At 40.1% G+C, this 23,825-nt stretch overlaps 2 protein-coding genes and 1 long non-coding RNA gene across 7 annotated transcripts in view; 1 reads left to right on the top strand and 2 right to left on the bottom strand.

Annotated features, from left to right (window-relative positions):
* Positions 1 to 800, bottom strand: part of HACD2 (3-hydroxyacyl-CoA dehydratase 2) — a 92,921-nt gene extending 92,121 nt beyond the window's left edge. The window contains exon 1 of the mRNA XM_081235678.1: positions 585 to 800. Within this exon, the coding sequence (XP_081091804.1) occupies positions 585 to 739 (155 nt within the window). The 5' untranslated portion in view covers positions 740 to 800. The remainder of the gene's footprint in view (positions 1 to 584) is intronic.
* Positions 801 to 845: 45 nt separating this feature from the next.
* On the top strand, positions 846 to 20,670 carry LOC308618183. Its single transcript, XR_014015973.1, has 4 exons — positions 846 to 958; positions 17,710 to 17,801; positions 17,875 to 17,953; positions 20,165 to 20,670. It is a non-coding gene; the product is annotated as an uncharacterized lncRNA (long non-coding RNA).
* A 129-nt stretch (positions 20,671 to 20,799) lies between these two features.
* The window catches only part of MYLK (myosin light chain kinase), a 294,914-nt gene continuing 291,888 nt past the window's right edge, over positions 20,800 to 23,825 (bottom strand). For all 5 annotated transcript variants that reach the window (XM_081235669.1, XM_081235665.1, XM_081235666.1 and 2 more), the window contains one exon: positions 20,800 to 22,840. In XM_081235669.1, coding sequence (XP_081091795.1) covers positions 22,584 to 22,840 — 257 coding nt within the window. In that variant the 3' untranslated portion in view covers positions 20,800 to 22,583. The remainder of the gene's footprint in view (positions 22,841 to 23,825) is intronic.

The raw sequence follows: 23,825 nt of genomic DNA, 5'->3' as shown, positions 1-23,825 counted from the left end.
TCTCTAGTGTCTGCCCCACCTCAATCCATCCTACAAAGTCTAAACTCACCTAAAGCACAGGACTGCTCATGTCACTGGGCAAAAACTTTGAACGCTGTTCCACTACCTTTCCCATTAAAGCTCATCCTGGATTTTGAAAACAGCCGCCGAAATAAACGGTCAACTCTGCAGACACAGCTCCTTCCACTCCCTTTGGGGGGAACAGCTCGCCATTCGTGACTTGCCGCCTGGGCTCTCAGCGCTGCAGGATCGCCCAGCACAACGCCCCCCAAACATGGACGTGTGGCCAGCCCATACGTCCTCCCAAGGCCCTCCGGACCAGCGCCTGGGCAGCCTTCCCCGAGCCCCCTTGGAGCCCTGGAACTCCAGCTCGGGGCACACCCGGTGCCTGGGAACTTGCTCGGCCCCCAGCAAGCACCCAGGCGGATTCAGCCTCGACTGCCCCCGGAGCCCAGGTGCCGGGGCCCGGACTCCCGCCACTGGAGCTGCGCTGCGCGAGGCGGGTAGAGCCGGGCCGCTCTTCCTGCCGCAGAGCCCCCTCCCCGGCCAGGCTCTCTCCCCGCCTTCCCGAGCCCCAGCCTCACCCCGCGGTCATCACCACATTGTAGATGACCAGGTACGCCGTGGCCAGAGGCCCCGGGCCCTTTTTCTTTCGCGAGCCGCTGGCTTCGCCGGCCCCGGCCCGGGCCCCGCCGCCCCCATTCCCTTTCGTCGCTGCAGTCGCCGCGGCTGCCGCCATATCAAACGCCGGGAGCACGCTCTCCTCGCGCGATCACCTCCGCCCAGACTGCCCACTGCGAGCGGGATGGAGGGAAGGACAAGGGAGAGGCGGGGCTGAGGCCGCGGGGCGGAGCCAGGGACAGCTCCCACGGCTGCCGCCATCTTGGAGGAGGACAAGGACGCCCCGGCCCTCCCGCGCCCCCGTTCGCCTCAGTCGCCACCGCCATCGTGGAACAGGGTAATCACCGCCGCTTTTGCGCTCCCGGTAATAACCTCCGGCGCCATCTTGGATTAGGTCAATGTTGTATTTGCCCTTATTCGACAGGCCAGTTGTTTCTGCCGTGTGGATGTTTCGTCGTCCCTGGTTATTCTCTCTCCTATAATTTCCGCCTCTCTGTGGGATTAATAAAACGATGCTTTCATTTTCCCTTCTCATCTTGACTTCTCCCAGTGGTCGTATCTTCACCCCTATACACGCGGTTCGAGTAACCTGCCATTTTGGGTCAGGGCAATTGACGCTGATTTCGCTTCCCATCATCCCCAGAGGCCGGCGGGAGCTGCCGCTTATCTTAACTGCTAGCAGGGTTGAAGATTCTGTCTCTGAAGGTTTATTCCCTGCCTTTTGATTTTAAGTTACTTGTACAGTGGAGAAGGTCAACAAGAAGTATGTCCCTTTTCCTATCCGATTAAAGTTGCCCGTGTGGCCTAGGATCCAGTGTCATTCTTGAGGGCCTGGAGGATGCCCAAATGCGTCTTCCAGCTCGAAGCCGCGTGGGCTCGCCCGTCGCCTAAGCCCGTCGTCGAAGCAGGACGAGGATGAGACGATTAGGCTGCCGGCTAAGGGTGAGGTGTCGAGTGGAGCGAGAAGCTTTCCACCCACAGTATTCCAAAATAGAGGGATGTTGGCTTATATGGAAAACATGTCTGCTTAAGGAAACCGGGACAGCTTGTGGAACCTGCTTCAACCAGCTGACCCCACTTTCCATTCACTGCTTTGTTCTAGCGGTTTTTGGTTTGTACTAGAAGTCTCCTAACCGTCAACTTTCTCATGCCCAAATCTCTCTTTAAATTAATTACTGTACATGTGGTGGTATACAATACTTATTTATTCTTTCCAGTAAGTATTTATTTTATGGAGCGTCTGCGAGATTGCACTGGGGTTCATAGCACTAAGTGAAAGACAAGTCCTCGGTCTCCCAGACGTTATAGAGGGAGCCAGGTGAAAATAACTGTGTGTTAGTTGGTGAAGAGTGTTATCAGTTAGGAAGCTGTTTCAGTAATCCAGGCCATAGCGAGTAGTGGTTTGGGCCAGAGTGGTCGCAGTTGAGGTGATGAAAACTGAATTGAATTCTGGACATATTTTAGAAGTAGCGCTCATAAGATTTGTTGATATGTTAGTTGTGGAGTGTGAGGTAAAAGACATTATGAGTAGCTTGGAATAATTGAGTTGTAGAAGAAGCTATTTTGAAGGCAGAAATCTGAGATTTTATCTTTTACTTGCTGAGCTTGACGTCTATTAGACATTCAAGTGGAGAGGTTGAGTAGACAGATACAGACGCTGAGGTTCCAGGAAGAAGTGTGCACTAGAGGTATAAATATGACAGCCATCAGGGCGGTGATGGTATTTAGAGCCATGAGACATCTAAAGATCGAGAGGTTACAACTAAACGGTTGTCAGTGTCTCATCCTTACAGCCCCACAGGTTGTGTAGAGATCCTGTTGCCTGGTTTTCCTGGTTTCTTTAAAGAGCAAGTTGGTGTACTCACATTGCAGGCTGTGATCAGAGGGAAAATTTTTTGCAAAGGAAATAAAGAAGTGAGTCATTTTGCAGAGCAGATAATCACTATCTAAAAGCTTCTTTCATTCATTTAACTGATATTTTTCCCAATATAACCTGCTTAGTGGGAAAGTAGGAGGCAGGAATGCATAAAGCTCTGTCGGAAATCAATTTAAAACTCAACGTATCTTCTTACAGTCAGTTAGACCCCAGTGTGTTCTCTCCAGTATAGTCACAGCGATCTTTTCCAAATACAAACTTGTTCATGTCTACTACCTTCCCCCCCACCCTCTTATGACATTTAAATGGCTTTTAATGCACTTATAATAAAGTATAAAATATTTAATGTGACCCACAATAATGTGAATGGACTTAACTCCTACCTGCTTCTTCAGTCTCACGTCACACCATGCTCTCCCTAGGCATACTACCTTTATCTTAGTTAATGAGTGATGAGCCTTTCTGCTACAGGGGCTTTGAGCCTGTTGTTCTCTCTGCCTAGAATCTCCATCCCTACCTTCCTCCTTCTGATCTAAGTTTGCCATCATTTTCCCTAAACTTCTGGAATGAGTCATTCTCCTTGTCTCCACGTACTTCCTCTCATGACACAGGCCACAGTAATTTTATATTTACTCATGTGACTTCTCTCCCCAATAGACCACAAGTTTCATAAGACAGGAATAGTGGTATTTTCTTGGTAGTAGTGGTTTGTTTGAGTTGTTTGTGTTTGTGTTTTTCCCCTTCATTGCCTGACACATTGCCAGCAACATGATTCTGTCTAGATCAAGCATGATTTCTCTAGCAAAAGTAATTATTTCAAGCCTTAGGACTATCATGACACAAGCAGAGCTCATTAGAGTTCTTCTGTGAAATTGATATGAGGATGCTGGGGTGTAGTGTTCATCTTTTTGACAGGATTATTAAAAATAAGAGGTTGCGCTCCTGGCTCCAGACAGTCACCTTCCCTTCCATGTGGGGAGAGGAGAAATCAAGCAAACAAGAGGGACTCTGTGTTTTGAGGGCTTTGGGTCTTGATTCCAGTCCCTGAGGTCTGGTACTTGATGCTTTTCCAATTTTGTGGGTTTTCTCGTTATTCTCCCCAGCATGGGAGTCAATATATTTCTTTTGCTTAATCTAGCAGTCCCAGAACAACAACAACAAACCACAGCTCTATCCCATTTGTTCCAATAAAAGCCCTGGAAATTAATCTCTTTAGTTTGAGTCACATGCCCATCACTGAGCCAATCATTGCAGCCAAAGGGGATAGAATATGCTGACTGGCCAGGTCTTTGTCATATACACGTAGCAGGAGGAGGGAGGCTTCACCCAAACTATATAAATTGAGTTTATACATCCCCTGCGTTTGGGGGATATAGTTCCCCCAGAAGTAATAAGGGAGTTGTTATCAGAAGAAGAGAATAGATGTTGGGCAGGTATGGTAGGCTGAAAAATGCCCCCCCCCCGATTGACGTCAAATATCTGTGAATGTTACCGTATTTGGAAAATACATTTAAATTAAAGATCTTAAGATGAGAAGATAATCTTGAATTATCCAGTGGGCCCTAAATGCAATCACATATCCTTATAGAATAGACACACAGAGAAAAAGAGTCACACAGAGAGAGGAGGAGGCAGTGTGACCATGGAGGCAGTGTGACCACAGAGGCAGAGATTGGAGTGATGAACCACAAATCGAGGTATGTTGACAGCCACCAGAATCTGAAAGGTGCAAAGAATGGATTCTCCTTTAGAGCCTCCAGAGGCAGTACAGACTTGCCTTGCAATACCTTGATCTCAGACTTAGAGAATTGTGAGAGAACAAATTTGTCTTAAGCCACCCAGTTTGTGGTAATTTGTTACTGCAGCAACAGAAAACTAATACAGCAGGTAAAAACAACAGATACTGAATGCTTATTATATGCCTCCAAGTATGTTACTCCAAGCCAAGTATTGGGAGAATTGCTACATTCAAAGAATAATTGAGAATGTTAAGCAGGTTAGAGTGGTCTAAATAAACATTGTTTCTGAGGACTACAAAGCAGTATTGTTGTGAGGAGAGAAGTCAGGAAAAGCTTCTCGAAGGCATGTCTCAAACGTAATCATAGGGATGTGTTATGAAAAGGTTGAAAGTCATTAAAGTGAGAGAAGATAAAAGGTAAAAAATGTAAGAGGACACAGCCATGTGTCTACAGAAGGCTAACAAGGGTGAAGGGATAAAAATAAGTCTAAATAAATAGTTGGGACTTGATTGCTGGACTGAGGAATTTAAATTTGAACTAAGACATGGTAATGAATCAGGTTCTTAAATAGTTACAGGTTGAAAGTATTATCCGAAAAGAAAAATCAACTCCCATTTATTAGTTTCCTATTGCTGCTGTAAAAAATTATCACAGGTTGGTGGCTTGAAACATCATGGAATTCATTCTCTTAAAGTTCTGTAGATCAGAAGTCCAAAATGATTCTTTCAGGGATAAAGTCAAGGTGTTGGCAGGGCTGGTTCCTTCTGGAAGCTCCAAGGGAGAATCCATTCTTTACCTCTTCCAGCTTCTAGAAGTTGCTGGCATTCCTTGGCTCACAGTCACATCTCTCCAGTCTCTCCAGTCTCTGATTCTGTTGTTGGAATACCTTCTCTGATTTTGATTCTCCTGCTTCTCTCTTATAACAACTTTTGCGATTACATTGGGCCTAGCCTGATGGTCAGGGATACTCTCCCCATCTGAAAATCCTTGACTTAATCTCATCTGCTAGTCCCCTTTACCTTATAAGTAACAGTCTGGGGATTAGAGCATGGACATATTTGGGGGCTATTATTCAGCCTACCACATTCCATTACCAAAAGATAGGGAGGGAGGGAGGGAAAACCCCAAAGACTTGAAAAATGATAAACATTCTTTTTAAACCATTGCTGAATTTGCAGGAAAGTAAAGGGTATCTCCAAAGTGGGGATCAGAAGTGGAGTGAGGGCTTGTGTTGGGGATGGTAAAGAATAGTAAATTGAAACCAGAACAGTGATCAGTTAGTAAAAGCAAAAGCCAGGATTTCTCTGAAGGTAAATGCTAATGCCAGTGCTAGGGCTGAGAGACTAATCAAGTGAGTTTTCTAGGGCTTTTTCTATTTGGGCACTACCCATTGATTTCAACATATGAATTTTGAGGGAGTCATAAACATTCAGACCATAGAAGTTGCCTTCCTTGACAAAAGGGATTTTGTAGGTGTGATTAAATCAGGGACCCTGAGATGAAGAGATCATCTTGGATTATCTGGGTGGGTCCTCTGTAATCATAAAAAGGAGGCGGAGGAAGAATCAGTCAGCCAGAAGGCAGTGTGACTACAGAAGAAAGTCAGAGTGAGATGCAGTGTTTTTGGCTTTGAAGATGGAGGAAGGGGGCTTCCAGAATCTGGAAAACACAAGGAAATAGGTTCTTCCCTAGAGCCTTCAGAAAGGAATGCAGCCCTGCCAACATCTTGATTTTATCCCAGTGAGTCCTATACTGGACTGCTGATCTACAGAACTATAAGATAATAAATTTGTATTGTTTTTTAAGCCACTAAGTTTGTGGTAATTTGTTACATCAGTAATTGAAAACTAATACAGTAATACATCTGTATCAATAGCAGCCAAAAAGCATTACTAGAGGTAAAATCTTTCATAATAATGAACTGTTCTGTTCACCAGGAAAACAACAATTTTAAACAGGTATGCATAATTTAAGAGGTATGGCCTCTGTGCTACTGTTCCAATTCTACGTAGAGAATTATAAAACATTATTGGATGATGTTAAGGAAGACCTAAGTAAGTGGAGAGATACTGAGTTCGTAGATTGAAAGACTCAATACAGTAAAGATGACAGTTCTCCCCAAATTAATTTATAAATTGCATGCAATCTCAATCAAAATTTCACCAAGTAGTTTTTGTTGTTTGTTTTGATTTTTGTGGAATTTGAGAAGCAGATTGAGATTTCATATGGAAATTTTAATGGTCTAAAAATTACCAAGATATTGGGAGAACTTGCTCTACAAGATAACAACATTTACTGTAAACTATAGTTTTACAATTAAGACAGTATAGTATTAGCATAAGGATGGCAAATAGACTGATAGAACAGGATAGAGAGTCCAGGAACAGACCCACACATATATAGTCACTTTATGTATGACAGAGATACAGTAGGGAAAAGATGAACATTCCAGTAAATGATTCTGGGACAAGTGGATATTCGTATGGGAAAAAAAAATTTCCTACCTCACACTATACACAAAAATCATTTCTAGACTTAAAATGTGAAAGTCAACATTTAAAGCTTTTAGAATTAGTATAGGAGAATATCTTTATGACCTCAAAGGTAAGGAAAGAATTTTAAAACAAGATATAAAAAAGTAACAGTTATAAATGAAAAGGTTGCTTCTTTGACTATGTTAAAGTAAAGGATTTTTGTTCATCAAAAGATAGCATAAAACAAGCAAAAAAAAAAACAAGGTACAGAGTGGGAGAGGATATTTGCCACATATGTAATTAATAAAGTACTAGTCTCCACGACATATGAAAACTCCTTCAAATCTGTAAGAGATAATTACATTGAAAAAGTGGGCAAAAGACTTGAATAGGGACTTTACCAAAGAAAAAATATAAATGACCAGTAGACATATGCAAATATGTTCAACCTCTTATTAATCAGGGAAATGAAAAGTATAAGCACAGTGTGATACCATTAGCCATTCTCCAGAGTGGGTAAAATGAAACTGTTTGATAACACCAGTTGTTGGTGAGGGGACCGCAGGTGGTGAGTTGGCGCATTCACTTTGGAAAACAGTTTGGCATTATCTAGGAAAGTCAAAGATACACATATCCCGTGACTGGTTTTCTAATGCCAGGTTGATGGCCTTAAAGATTCCCTAGGGTACATATATTAGAATATTCAAAGCAGTATTTTTCGTTACAGTCCCACACTGAATACAACACATCTATCTACAGTAGAATAAATAAATAAATTGTATATCTTACGATGGGATACTTTACAGCGATGCAAGTGAACAAATTGCAGCTCTATTCAGTTATAACAGAGGAATCTCAATATTGAGTGAAAGAAGTAAGGCACAGAAGAATACATACAGTATGATTCATTCATCTAAAGTTAAAAATCAGGCTAAATGAAAAATTATATTGTTTAAGAGATTCATACACAGGTGGTAAAACTAAAGAAAAGCAAAGAAATTATCATCACAAAAGTCAGGATAGTGGACACTTACCCAGGATAGGTAAGACAGGTGCGTAGTGGGGAGGGAGGAATTTATGACCAAGAGGGGACAAGTAGCAAGGATTGGGAGAGAGGCAGGGAGAGGAGTTCTGGGTGTAATGGAAATGCTTTATTTCTTGACCTGGGTGGTGGTTATATAGGTTTGCCCTTAGTGATAATTCATTAAGATGTATATTTATGTTTTGGGTGCTTTTTGCTTATACTTTATATGTTAGATATACTTTATATGCTTGATATACATAAATGATATATAATAAAAATAAAGAGGAGTCCTGATAGTAGGAAATACTGCATCAGGATGATCATGTAAGAAGCTATTGTAGTTAATCTGGGTATAATAAAGATGTTAAGGGGGGACATCCCTGGTGGTGCAATGGTTAAGAATCCACCTGCCAATGCAGGGGACACGGGTTTGAGCCCTGGTCCGGGAAGATCCCACATGCCCTGGAGCAACTAAGCCCGTGCACCACAACTACTGAGCCTGAGCTCTAGAGCCCGCAAGCCACAGCTACTGAGCCCGCACGCCTAGAGCCCGTGCTCCGCAACGAAAGAAGCCACTGCAATGAGAAGCCCGTGCACTGCAACGAAGAGTACCCACTGCTCGCCACAGCTAGAGAAAGCCCATGCACAGCAACGAAGACCCAACACAGCCAAAAATAAATAAATAAATATAAATATTTTTTTAAAAAGGTGTTAAGGGGACAGCGTTGCTGGCACCTCTTTTTTTTTTTTTAATTTATTTTGGCTGCTCTGCGTCTTAGTTGCGGCATGTGGGATCTAGGTCCCCAACTAAGGATTGAACCCAGGCCCCCTGCGTTGGGAGCACGGAGTCTTACCCGCTAGACCACCAGGGAAGTCCCTGGCACCCCTTTTTAAGAGAAGCTGCTGAGGCAAAACCCTGGTGACAGATAGTGGCCATGTTTTGTACCCTATGATCTTCATCCCTTTGACTACAGATAGGAATACATATACAGATGGTAAGACTATACAACAAAGCAATGAAACGTTTATCACACATTCAGGATAGTGGATACTTCTGGACTGGAGCTGGGCACCTGATCCAGGAGTTATGGATAGGGAGGCACCCCTCTTCCTCATCTTTTCATCTCCATAAAAAAGGCAACTTCTGTACAAAAGGGGTTATGTACTAATCAGATTTCCAGCTTCCTGAACAATGGAGACCAAAACTGGTTAGTTAGAGAGGAGTGTATTGAAAGGACATTGGATAGCTCACAAAATTGATGGAAAAGCTGAAGAATAAGGTTTGGAACATCGACAGGAGCCAAGGGAAATTAGACATCTAAAAATAGAGACCAAATCAATACACAGGAAGAGTCTGGTTAGTATCTAACAACTTCTGTCATTGGCATAGCCACCATTGGGCATTGGATGCTGCCATTATTGTTTCCTCTGTCACCTCTGGAAAGATTCTAAACTGCCATTTACTTCTCTGTGTTATTCAGTCCAGAGTCGAGGTTGTAGGTAGGAGCATATTGTTGGAAGTTGACATGCCCAAATTCTAGAGATAAGGCAGATGGGAAAGGGGCTGTTTGCCCACACTTGCTTCTTTATTGGAATTACCTCCAAATAGGAAGTGTGTTTAGATACTGGGTGGCCAAAAATGAAAGACACCCATCACAGGAAATATCAGAAATAAACGTATCTGGCCCCGCAGGGAGGAGGAAAGAGTAATATGATTAAGATCTGTGAAATTCATTGGGCCATGTTTTAACCGGGGGACGAGAGATTCTGCACAGTCAGGAAAGGCAGCCAGGCTGACTCTACTGCCCTGCAGTGCGCCATTCTCTCTCTTTTCTAGTTTCTCTGCCTGTGATTGGGAATAGGGAGCAGTGTGTAATTCTGATCAGCCCTGTGCTACTGGCCAGGCTATCTTCAATTCAGGAAGCTGGAAGTCCAGATTTCAGCAATCTTCATGGTTGGTCACGTACCCCAAAACATACCCTTATAGGGCTCTCTCTTTTTCTTTTATTATTTTTTTATTGAAGTGTAGTTGATTTACAATGTTGTGGCAGTCTGCTGTACAGCAAAACGACTCAGTTATACACATATAGACATTCTTTTTTTATATTCTTTTCCATTTTGGTTTATCACAGGATATTTAATATAGTTCCCTGTGCTATACAGTAGGCCCTTGTTGTTTATCCATCCTATATACAATAGTTTACATCTGCTAATCCTAAACTCCCAGTCCTTCCGCCACCCCCCGCCCCCTTGGCAACCACAAGTCTGTTCTCTGTGTCTCTGTTTCTGTTTTGTAGATAGGTTCCTTTGTGCCATATTTTAGATTCCACATATAAGTGATACCATGTGGTATTTTTCTCTTTCTGACTTACTTCACTTAGTATGATAATCTCTAGTTGCATCCACATTGCTGCAAATGGCATTATTCTGTGCTATTTTATGGCTGAGTAGTATTCCATTGTATATATGTACCACATCTTCTTTATCCATTCATCTGTCCATAGACATTTAGGTTGTTTCCATGTTTTGGCTATTGTGAATAGTGCTGCTATGAACATAGGGGTACATGTATCTTTTTGAATTATAGTTTTGTCCAGGTATATGCCCAGGAGTGGAATTGCTGGATCCTATGGTAATTCTATTTTTAGTTATCTGAGGAACCTCCACACTGTTTTCCATAGTGGCTGTACCAACTTACATTCCCACCAACAGTGTAGGAGGGTTCCCTTTTCTCCACACCCTCTCCAGCATTTGTTATTTGTAGACTTTTTAATGATGGCTATTCTGACTGGTGTGAAGTGGTATCTCATTGTAGTTTTGATTTGCATTTCTCTAATAGTTAATGATATTGAGCATCTTTTCATGTGGTGGGCTCTCTGTTAACTGCCAGATGGGAGATGGTGCTGAGGTCATTCCCCACCTTCCTGAATTGTTATAGTTTCATTATCATACAAAAACCTGCAGAAAAGGAGGGGTGAGTGATAGGATTCAAACTCTAAATTCCACTCTAAACTTCCAGTTAGCCCATAGAATGGCCAGTGATATGTCTAATATGAAAAGGTTATATCACATTATTCTTTTGAGAATTTGAGCTTGGGGAAACTGACACCCGAGCAGATGTGGAGAGAAGAGACCCTCTATGAGAGACTGAGATAGCTGCCTTAGTACTTGATGACTTTCTATGATCAGCTTCAGGCCATAGGTCTCCTCATAAATGGTTAATAAACATACCAATGAAGATAAATAACACTTATGAACAAATGATGATTAAAATGATGAGATAGATGCCCTCTTTTTTTTTCTTCTTCAGAATGTCAAAGATAAAAATAATACTGTTAGCAGGGATATAAGGACATGGGTATTCTTAAACTTTGCTACTGAATGTACAGACTGATAGATACACTGTCTGGAAGGCAGCTTGACAATACATAGCAAAACCTTCAAACCATGAATGTCCTTTTACCCAATAAGTACACTTCTTGGAATTTATCTTAAGGAATTTAGCTCAACTTTTTTTTTTTAATTTTATTGAAGTATAGTTGATTTATAGTGTTGTGTTAATTTCTGCTGGTCAGCAAAGTGATTCAGTTATATATATTCTTTTTCATATTCTTTTCCATTATGGTTTGTCACAGAATATTGAATACAGTTCCCTGTACTATACAGTAGGACCTTGATTTTTAAAAAAAATTTTGATTGGAGTATAGTTGATTTACAACGTTGTGTTAGTTTCTGCCATACAGCAAAGTAAATCTGTTATATGTGTGTGTGTGTGTGTGTCTCCACTCTTTTTTAGATTCTATTCCCATGTAGAGGACCTTGTTGTTTATCTATCCTATATATAATAGTTTGCATCTGCTAATCCCAAACTCCCAGTCCTTCCCTCCCCCACTCCCCTTCCCCTTGGCAACAAGTCTGTTCTCTCTGTCTGTGAGTCTGTTGATCTTAAGAAATCTAGGATGTGAAAAAAGATTTAGTTAGTTATAAGTGCTCATCACAATGCTATTTACAGTATCAAACTGTTGTAAATAATCTAAATGTCCAGCAGTACAGACTGGTTAAATTATGATAGAGGTTTAAAATAGTATAACATTCAGACACTAAAAATGATTTTGCGGAAACTTACTTTCAAATGATTCAGCAAAAATAAAGTTGTGTGTGTGTGTGTGTGTGTGTAACAGAGAGCACAAGTGTGAGGGAAATTGTGCGCAAAGGGCAAATGTGGAAAATGATGTGATTGTTAAGACAAAAACTATAACAGGTCAGAAATGTCTACTCTGCCTGCAAGCTAACAAGGTGGCCTGGCCCCCACCCCACACACTCTCGTATTTTCATGTATATTTCTTTCAGGGCCCAGCCGCAGCAAGGGGCTCCAGATTTTTGTCCCTGGAGACCATTACTGCCAATTCTTGGGGTCTTCCTCCCAAAGGACAGCCTCAAGGCATTGTTCTCTCTTTGTGACCCAGCCCAAGTTCCAGTACCCTGTGCTGAGGGAGCTGACCTTTTCACCCAGGTCCCTCAATGAGGAAATGTTCTCTTCTTTTGAACACCATGGCGGACACACATGGTCTGGGGCCTGGTCCAGGTGGATGGAGTGTGGGGTTTCCCAGGAAGAGGAGCAGGGCAGAGCTTGATCTCAGGGTGCACTTTGTGGCTTAAGGTATGTGTGTGGGGGTTAGTCTGGGTCCAGATAAAGGGGCAGGAAGAGGATGTTATGTATGTATGTGTATGTTCATATATATAAAATATACATGTTATTTATATTATATTATACTGTTTTACACACACACACACACACACACACACACACACACGAATGATGAGCCCTCTGAGCCACAAAACAAAAACCGTTTATCATTTACGGCAAAAGCAGCAGCCAGAGCAACATCTTATGTTGGTTACCAAGCCCCATCCACAAAGGGCAACGTAATGAGGGCCAGATGGTACCTGCATATGCAGTGGGGTGCATTACAGGAGAGGAACCCTGTAATGGCATATTGGGGGTGGTACATTCTGATCCCCTTCAGCTCCTTATACAAATATTAGGCAACTCTGATCTTATATATGGCTGCTGGTGACCTGTCTATCCTGCCCTCCAAAGAGAGAAACCTTGTCTTTATTCTAGAATGTAAGCCAGTCTTCTCCAAGATGAGAAGGAGAGGTCTTTATCTTTACTATTCTGAACATCTCTGGGAAGAGAAACATATCTAATCTTTACCCTACTGAAATGTCTCTGTAGGGGAGGGAAAAAAAAAAAAACCCTTTATCCTCTACCCTCTTAGGTTCAGTGTCTGGGACCCTACGAATTGAACTGATAAAAGATTAACAGGAGAAAAAGGTTTACTTCATATACATGTGGGGAGCCTCACAGAAATGAAGTGAAAACCCCAAAGAGGTGGTCAGACCCAGAGGGTTATATGCCATTTTAACAAAGAGCAATAAATTTGTGGAGAAGTGACAAGACAAAGGAACGTGGGTTTAGGTTTTTATGGGCAGTAAATTGTGGGAAGGTAAACTTGTGGGGAAAATTAATGGAAGATAAGGGTTGTTTTTAGTAAAGTTTGTTATGTAGCTGCCATCTGTGGGCTGAGACGAGTTTAGAGTCAACTCGTGTCTGGTGATTCAGTGTTATTCTGCTCTTCCTGATATATGAGAGAGGATGGGGACACATTCACAAAGGGAGATTTATGCCCTGCTTTTAGGCAGATAGGGGGAGGATAGAGAGCTTTTTCTGTATCTGCTGTTTCTCACTTGCCTTCAGCTCAAAATAGTCCTTATGCCAAAGTGGCATGTTTGGGGGTGGTACATTCTGATCCCCTCTAGCTCCTTATACAAATACTGGAATTGATTGTAAATGCTTTTGATCAGAAGACCTGAATTGTCCAGAAAAGTGAGATGTTCAGAGTGGATCATCTCCGAACAATATGGCGCGGACCATCTCCCAACAATATTCTACTGAAGGGTTTAAGAGTGTTTATCGAACTATACTATCAATCTTTCTCCAAGTTTGAAAAAATTTTAAATAAAAAGTTGGGGAAATAATGCAGAGATGCATTTGATATGGAAATTGTTTAGAATATATTAAGTGGAAAAGTGGACTATACATGGTGTGTAGTAAGATCTTATTTTTATAACAGTTAGGTATATGTCTATAGAGAAAAAAATCTGTAAGGGGATATACCAATATATTATTAGTGTTTATCTTTGGCTGGCTAAGGGCATTAGGTTTTTTTTCTTAATGTTCTTTCTGTTTATATGTATTCTGCTTTTTTTTCCCCCAATGAGTGGTTTTGTGAGTAAATTCTTTTCTTTAAGTTTATCAAAAACGAATCCCTTTATGTCTTTCTGTCTTCTAATGAGGATAGATAGCAGTGACATGTTGGTTTTTTCTCCCCTCGTCCTGGATGTACTTAAATTGCCCTGCAAAGTGGGGAGGGAAGAGAGTGAAAGGTAAAGAGAAGAGGAGAGAAACCTAGGAGAAGAGACAGGTCTGGGAGGATTTTTCAAATGAAATGCTGATCAATATGAATTCCCTTATTTACTTTACCTACCTTACGAAATCAGTAAATTCTTTTATATTTTTGTGTGAGTTGAATTTTTTGGTGGGAAACTCAAAAGGAAGAGGAGACAACAGTAATATGGGTTACATTTTGGGTGCTGCCTGGGATTTTCAGACTAAAGTGCACTGCCTAGCTATATTTAGGATTAAATCATCACCTATAATAGTGGTTTTCAAACTCAAAGATTATTGAGGCCCCTAAAGAACTTTTATTTATGTGGTTTATAACTACTTTATATTATCCATATTAGGAATCAAAACTAAGAAAAATTTAAATCACAAGAATATGTTAGCTGTCAGAGTGATGACATTATCACACATCAGGACACCAAAAGTAAAAGCAACAAAAGCAAAAATAAACAAATGGGACTATATCATACTAAAAATCTTCTGTTACAGCAAAGGGAACCATCAGCAAAATAAAAAGGCAACCTACTGAATGGGAGAAAATATTTGCAAATCATATATCTGATAAGGAATTAATATCCAAAATATATAAAGAACTCATACAACTCTATAGCAAAAAAAAAAATCCAATTAAAAAATGGGCAGAAGATCTGAATAGACATTTTTTTCCCAAAGAAGACATACAGATGACCAACAGGTACCTGAAAAGATGCTCAGCATCATTAATCATCAGGGAAATGAAAATCAAGACCACAATGAAGCATCACCTCCCGCCTGTTAGAATGACTTTATCAAAAAGACAGGAAACAATTGTTGGCAAGGATGTGGAGAAAAGGGAACCCTCGTGCACTATTGGTGGAAATGTAAATTGGTGTAGCCACTATGGAAAGAAGTATTGAGTTTCCTCAAAAAATTAAAAATATAACTATATGATCATATAACTGTATGATCCAGCAATTCCATTTCTGGGCATTTATCTGAAGAAAATGAAAACACTAACTAGAAAAGATATATGCACCCCCATGTTCATTGCAGCATAATTTACAATAGCCATGATATGGAAACAACCTCAGTGTCCATCAACAGATAATGGATAAAGACATTTATATATATATATATATGTATATATAATCTCCATTAAAAAAATGAAATCTTGCCATTTGTGACATGGATGGACCTCGAGGGCGTTATGCTAAGTGAAATAAGTCAGACAGAGAAGGCCAAATACTGTGTGACCTCTCTTATATGTGGAATCTAAAACAACAAGAACAACAAAAACCCAACCAACATCATAGATACAGAGAACACATTGATGTTCTCTGTGTTGGGATTGTCACCTGATCCGTGTGTTTTCTGAGTTGCTACTTCTCACTCTCACTTGTGCCTGTTGTCCACCAGTCTACAGCTTCTCTAGTCTAACTTAATTTATTTTATTTATTTTTCCCTCTGGTCTAACTTGAAAAGACCCCTTTTCCTGCCAGCGTTCGAGGAGAGACTGTCAGAGGGCCTGTGGGCTAAAGGAGGAGATGGAGGGGGGACAGCGAGTCTAATTCCTCTGTTTTTTGTCTTGTTCTGTGGTAGGACTCAGCTTGCTTTTTGACGCTTTCTCCCCTGAAGATGCTTGCAGAGTGGAAAAAGTTGAAACGAAATTACTTACCAATTAGTCTATCCCAAAATTTTGTCAACAACTCGAGTCTAATGTATCACCTCTCTTATTCTTTGCCCTGTGGGTTTAATGCCTTTTGTGCCTTTACTTTCATTTTAGTGAGGTTTTGGGAGGCAGGAGATAAATTCAGGTGACCGATCCACCACGTATGACCACTAGCCTCAACTTAGTTTCCATAGAAACAGCTTCTCTTCCCTTTAGCACCCCATTTTTATTGATTTATATAATAATTAAATTATGTAATTACAGTTGTACAACTGACATAAAGAAGTCTAAGAACAAATCCAATTGACTCTTGGTAAATAATACTACTCAGTGGACATCAGTTAGGAGAACAGAAGTGTGTGGGCTCCAGTTCATTTATTTTACAGAAAGAATGAAAATTGTGGTTAAGTCAGGCAAGTTGGATTAAATGGAAATTAGTTAACTGAGCTTCTGCATTAAATAAATGAATTTAAGACATTCATTAACAGGGTGCATTTTATTTTTATTTTTTTTTAACATCTTTATTGGAGTATAGTTGCTTTACTATGGTGTGTTAGTTTCTGCTGTATAACAAAGTGAATCAGCTATACATATACATACATCCCCATATCTCCTCCCTGTTGTGTCTCCCTCCCACCCTCCCTATCCCACCCCTCTAGGTGGACACAAAGCACCAAGCTGATCTCCCTCATTAACAGGGTGCATTATTAAAAGTCTAAATGATTTGGTTTCTTGGACAACCAATTTAACTTTAAATGACTTTATCTGTCTTTAAAAACTCCTTGAGCAAGCAAATGCCTTTCCAGGATCAGGCTCTTTTCTGTACTTTGAACATGGGTACTATTGATGTGTTCAGACTGACTTCCTGGACTCTGGACCCTTGTCTGTCCTAACTCCTATGTATCCCATCCTACTTCTACATTTGATTTCCTGGTTGGACTTTTGACCTGCATTGACCTCAATGCATCAGTGAGTTGATACCTTACATTCCTTTTGAGGCTCCCCTTCATAGGTACATTGTTCCCTCAGTCTCTAACCTTTTAGGCTTCTTCAGAGTAAAACTGACTTGCCTTCCTATTGGACTTCTTCTCTGCAGGAAGTCAGGTTTCAGCTTCTGTGCTCTAAGTAAGTTACCTGCTCATCTGTTTGCTTTCCATCTTCCAAAATTCTGGTATTTTTCATCTTTCTTCTCCCATATTTGTCTTTGAGGGGTTTATAGCTTTAAAAAAAGTATTCCTTCACTCTCAGTTTAATGGGGTTCTGAAGAGAACGGAGTTACTGCTTGTCTTCTGGAGTTCATGTTTGGTCTTCTCTCGACTATGGTAGCTTCCCATTTTCTAAACCCTTAATCTCTTGATTCTCCAGAAAATAGGAGCATTTTGAGCTTTCTAGACAACTTAAAAAAGGTGTCTACCTAGTCTTTTCCTGGGACTGCCTAGCAGAGCCCTATTTGTTCTGTGGTTAATATACTGCCAGAAGCGAGTCAATGTGAATTAGCTTTTGTAAATATAAATTAAAAATTAGAGAACTTTTGGGGATTAAAGGTTAAGTGTGAGTTTAAAGTCAAGCCAACTTTGAGAAATTTCCTCTTGATTGGAAAATAAGACTCATAAGGTCAGATGAGCTTTTCTCTTTTGACTATGAAGAAGAGAGTATTTAGAGACTGGAAATTAAAACTTTTCCGGAGACCAAGAAGGCAGTTGTAGCATTTCCTAAACTCATAGCAATTGTGTTTCATACAGCTGTATGTGCACTTTCAGTTACAAAGATGTTTTTCCGGAGGTGGGTGGAATTTCAATAATTCTTTCCATTTTTCATTAGTGTATAACTTTTCCACATATTTGTTTTGTTTCTACAGAAGTATTATCAGTTCCTTGCGGGTAGAGGATGTTTCTGACACATCTTAGCATCTCCGAGTGCTAGAAGAATAGAGCTGACTGTAAGGATCAGGTACTGTGCATGAGCTCTTTTAATTTTTATAACGATCTGTGAAGGAGGAAATACAATTTCTCTAATTTTATAGGTGAGGAAACTGAAGCACAAGCTACACAACTCCAGTGAGAAGCAGAGCTGGAACTGATTCCACTTGGCTGATTACCCAGGTCAGCTAGATCCTACCCCTCGTATCCTGCAGTGCTTGCTTTCAGTGACAGGTGATGTGCTTTCTGGAGAGACAGATATGGGACTTCATGGAGCTTACAGAATAGGCTATATGACTGCTTGCTAATAAATGTCTGTTGAATCTGACCAGAGGCTATTGGTCATTGTAACATACCATCTGGAGCAAGACTGTGGAGAAGCCCTATAGCTTAACCTGTCTCTTAACTGTTGGAAGCTACTGATGTCTGCCCAAAAGAAGCTAATAATAATGAATTGACTTTTAGGTTAATTTGTAACCTTCTTCTTCCTTAGTTATCTCCAGCTGGAAGAAATCTAGTCCCAGAGAGTCAAATAATGATGTCTTGTGAAGATTTATCATGTACTTCTATGTGGTCACTACTGGGGCTGTGGTCTCTGACACGAAGCCCTCCTTGCAATGTACAAGCATTTGGAACACTGGCAAGGCCTATGAGCTAAAATTTCAAACAACCAGCAGTTAGAAACTGACGGTTGTCTCCAAGTGCTGTAGATCTCCTGGGTATTTCCAGCTCCAATGGGAAGGGAGTTATGATCAAAGCCACTAAGGTTAAAATGACTGTAGCTATCAGGATGGCCCCTCCCCCTTCCTTTTGGTTCACTGTTGGGGAAATCTTGCCCCAGGGACGCTGTCTCTTTCTCTGCTATCTCAGTTGTCCCTGTTGGATGCTCCCCTATCTCAAGTAGCTCCAAGTTCCAAAAACACCAGAGATTTTTTGCCTAACTGGTTGCTTCATATCACAAGTAATCTGGTAATTGCTTGTGAATTGCAGGTCTATTTCAATTTTGTGGTGAGAAGCACAGAACTGGTACTTTTTAAATGTCTTAAAAAGTGAAAAAATATATGAATGTAAATAATCAAACACAATAACGTAAGTATTGAATTTGTGTTATCCAATATGATTGATGAAACTATAGACCATACTTTCCAGACTGATTTCATGCAAACTTTTATGTTTTAATTTCACAATTTGAAAAGTGATATGCATAGTTAAGGTAAAATCTGGAGTTTCTCTTTTCCTCCTAGTCCATCTAAAACAGTGCTAATAGAACTTTATAGAACGTTTTCATCTGTGCTGTCCAATAAGATAGCCAGCCACTAGTCACATGTGATTATTGAGCACTTAATGTGGCTAGTGTAGCTGAGGAACTGAATTTTAAATTTTATTTTCATTAATTTAAATTTAAATAGTCACTGGTGAGTCATGGCTACCATATTGGTCAGAATAGATCTAGAATACAGTGATGACCTTATAACAGGATAGTCTAGGCTATGTTACAGCCACAAAGAATGCTAAAATCTTGGGGATTTATAAGAACAAAGATTTATTTCTTGCTTGTGTTAGGTACTCATTTGGGATTGGCTGGGGACCTAGGTGGATAAAGTAGCCACTATCTGACATGTTGCCAGTCACTATGGAGAGTCTTGCACCAGTACTTAAATTCTCTGGACCAGAGGGGATGAACATCACTTCTGCTTCTACCTCGCTGACCGGAATTAGTCACATAGCCCCATCTCCCATCTCACACAGGGAGTCAGGAATGTGGTCCTAATCATGTGCCAGGGGGCAAAGAGCCTCAGTAATGACTGTCACAGACATTAGCTTCCTTTTCGAAATACAGAGGAGTTCCCAAGGGTTAAAGAAAGTAGTATTACCTGTGTTTTCTTGAAAAGTGGAGAGTTGAGTTTCTTTAGAATTCAGTTATTCTTTAGCTCATTGATACTCATTAGCACAGATGTATTAAAAGCACAGATTTTATTAAAATGTGTAGAACTCAAACATCTTGATAAAAAGAAAGAGACTTTAGGTAAAGTTAGAGCTGACAACAGTCAGCATGTCTTTTTAGTTATACATAGAAATTCATTTAATATGAAGCTCTGCGATGTAAGGAATAATCAGTGGATTGCTTTTTATATGTTTGGGATGAGAATGGAATGGAAGGAAATTATTTGTTTTCTTTCAGAATATAAGGGGCATTTTTCACTAGCGAGGAATAAAAAGTCCTTTTCTTTAAAAATAATAATTTCCTCACTAGGAACATTTGTGGATTGTGGTTGCCTTAAAAAAATGAAACAATTTAAATATTATCTGGACAATGGATTCTTTCCAGACTATACTGTGGAATCATAGAATCATCTAGTCTAACATTTAATAGTATGTCTTGATTCTTTCTAGAATATCTACAGTATTGTTTGAATACTCAAGACCTGGGGGCCCCCACCATCTGATGTCTGATAACAGACTTCCTGTGAAGCAGGAGTGATGGTTTCCTGAGAACAAATGCTTCACTATCAAGACATGGAAAGATAGCACTCGGCTGCTAGTAACAAATTGCACCAAAGTTACAAATGCAGACCAAGCCTTGGTAAATATTAATGATGATGATGATTTTGTGACATACTGAAAATGTTAGATTTTAGCATTATGAGTGTACTGTAGATACTAGAATGTAATTGAACCAAAATGATGCTCGAGAGAAATTTTGAAGCAAATGTGCAAATTAGGCTACCTAGTATAAACTAGAAGTGCCTAAGTCATTCTGTTCCTTAGTAAAGCACAACCAAGTAAGCCTTTTTTTTTTGGCTGCTCTGCGCGGCATGTGGAATCTTAGTTCCCTGACCAGGGATCGAACCCGTGCCCCCTGCAGTGGAAGCGTGGATTCTTAACCACTGGACCACCAGGGAAGTCTCCCAGCATGTAAGCCATTTATGCAGCAGAGCATTTGTTTTTAGTTACTGAGATCTGTTTGGGTCGTCTACAACTGGTGGCCTGGAAGGGAAAAGAAGGCTGCAAAGACTGAACAAACAGCATGCACTGTGGTAGCCTTTATTTAAAAATTGTGAGCTAACTACAGTTGTAGTGTTCTCATTTACCATTCTGATGGCATAATAAACTGGGAGAACATTAACACAACTTCAAGAAGGCATCAAAAAACCTGTAAACAAACATACACACCACGCATGCGCGCACATATACAGCATACATGCACACAAAGATTATAGTCTAAACACAATCAGAAGTGATGAAGAAAAGCTTTGAATGCTCTAAATCAAATTTAAAACACTATTATAATAAACTGTGGCAATACTGTGGCTATATGGAAAATGTTGTAACTGCTTAAAAAGCAAAAAGAAAAATACTGGCAATTTGAAACTAGCAGCAAGAAGCAGATAAAAATAGAATGGAAGATAACATAAGACTAGGTAACATCAAAATTCTAATTGTTGATACTGTGTAGGATTGCACTGAAGTAATTTAAAATTGGTTCTTAAGGAACTCTCAAAAAGTCCCTTGAAATATTAAACTGCTGCGCTTTACAAACAGTGGAAAAGAAAAAAGTATTTGGAATGTTACACACACAGAGAGGAAATGTATTAGGCATATCAGTTTTATGGTCTTTGTTTATGCCCTTCAAAAAGTTTTATAAAGAAAAATTTAAGTGCCAATGTAGTGAAAGAAAGTTAAAAATTCCTAAAGATGCAAGTCTGAGTGCATTTATCAGGTTAAGAATATATTTCAAGGTTGGGGGGGCAAGGCATGATTGATGCACATTCAAGAAGAAAAGTCGTGGAATCCATAAGGTAAGTAGAGTTCTCTGGAGCATGTTTAAAAATGAAGGTATATTAAACTCAGACTATCCTGAATTAGATTCCAAAGTATGTGGAGTTCTATAGCTGAAATCTATTTTATAGTGGCCAATAAATAATTAAGACTAACTTTTCAGCAAACTGTTTTTTCATACATTCAAACACAAAGATCTTTACCACACATGCAGAGCTGATATTCTAAAACAGCGCGGGTATGAATACTGGTTTCAGAAAAACACATTAACAAGGATTTTTTTCCATAGGTTACTATAAAAATGTCTGAAGCTTCTAGAAATCTTCAAAGAGGGGATAAGTTTAGATTTCCTACTGATTTTGGAAGAAAGGAGATTCTGTTTTTCCTAAGGAAGCCAGTCATCCATGAGCAGGAGACGTGTCTTCAGAATCTAAGAAGGGTAATGTCCCTAATGCTTAAACTCATGGCAAGTCCAGATCCAGAAAAACTGGCAGGTAGAACAGGGGATGGAAATGAGAAGTTCAAATGTCTATAGTATACTTTACTTTGGAAATATTGTGCCTCGTAAGTTAAAATGGCTCAACTGCCTGCAGAATGAAGTGCTACAAGACTGGAGGAGACCCGGTTCTCTGGAGTAGGAGCTGGGAGAGACCGCCATCTCCAGGGACCCTCTGGGCAGGGCTGTGACCTTGCTTTTTCATGAGTGCTTTCAGTTGGAGAATTTATATGACTTTGCCCAGATAAAGCTTCCTTCTGGTTACTTTTTCTCTAAAATTGGTTGGTCAGGCAAGTTACTGGTGATTTCCCAAAATGAAATCTAGCTGTACTAGAATCTTAAGGTGCCAGCTAATTTAAATTAATGCCCCTCAGTAATGCTGCTGGGTATCAAGCACTATTGCTGAAGAATCAACCCCGAAATGACCTAACTAAACAATCTGTCACACTAGGTGCTTTTACTGTCTTGGGTTTTTTTGAGCTTTAGAGAGATAGTCTTTGTCATATGACTTAGAAACCGCTTCTCTCTGGCTTTGTTTCATTCTTCCTCCTCTTCTTCTTCCCCTTCTCCTTCTCCTTCTCCTTCCTCCATGGTTTCCACAATGAGCTCTGCTGTGCAGGTGGCTTCTCCAAGACTGTTGACAGCCTTGCAAGTGTACTTGGCATCATCATCCCCGCAAACATCACTAATGATTAAAGAGCAGTTCCCATCCTCATCATAGTCTATCTGGAAGTGGCGGGACTCCCTGATTGACTGGTCATCTTTGAACCAGACGACCTCAGGGTCTGGGTATCCTGTATCACAGGGAGGGAACACAAGTTGCAGAAACTATTATTTAAAACTTATCAGTTCATGCAAACTCTTGAGCTACCTCTATTGATTAAGGGGGTAAAGGGAAAAAAATTATGATGTTGGCTTTTACCATCTATTTTGATATTTACATTTGAATAGGGGCATGTATTGTAAACACTAATATCTGAAACACCACATAAGGTATTGTACAGCCATCCCATTTCCCACCCATGTAGGGCTTGTACCACCTCCCACCTTAACACAGATATAGATAACTCCCTGGAACACTGTCCCAGTTCCAACCACATGCCTGGAGCTAAATATCTTCTTGGATTAAAAGAAAACTTGTTTTATCTTGTATAAAAGAACTTAAATAAATTTAAATAAAAAAATAAGAGTCAGAAAAAATGGGCACAAGGGATCTTTTGGGGGTGATGGAAATGTTTAAAAACTGGATTGTGGTAATGACTGCACAATTCTGTAAATTTCTGAAAATAATTGAATTGTATACTTAAAATGGGTGAATTTTATGGCATATAAATTATAATTCAAAGATGATAACAGACCTATAAAACGTAAATTAGAAGAACTGACAATACTGCTAGGAAAAAGAAAGCAGTATTTGTCTTTGTCTGATCCAAAGACTCATTCGTCTCATTTTATGCATTAGTCATGTTGCTGCAAAGTTCAGCATTAAAATATATATGTTTTATGCCTTTAAAAACATAATAATACTAACTGACTTGTTTTTAAACTTTGGAGAAGTAGTTTTACAGGACAAAATTGTAGCCCCAGCTAGAATACAAATTACACATAAGAATTCTAACATTCTTTTCAAGTAGAATTTTGTTTTTAACAAACAGCATCCATATGCTTTAATTTCTCCTCAGCACTCCAAAGTAATGCAAATACCAAGAAAATAATCCCAAAGAGAAAAGTAAGCAAAAAGGTAATTATTATGAAATAATATTTCCTAAAAAATAAAGG

Source organism: Mesoplodon bidens (assembly GCF_964165515.1).
Source record: "Mesoplodon bidens genome assembly, chromosome: 5".
Taxonomy (NCBI): Eukaryota; Metazoa; Chordata; class Mammalia; order Artiodactyla; family Ziphiidae; genus Mesoplodon; species Mesoplodon bidens.
This window is presented reverse-complemented; position numbering and strand designations above follow the sequence as displayed.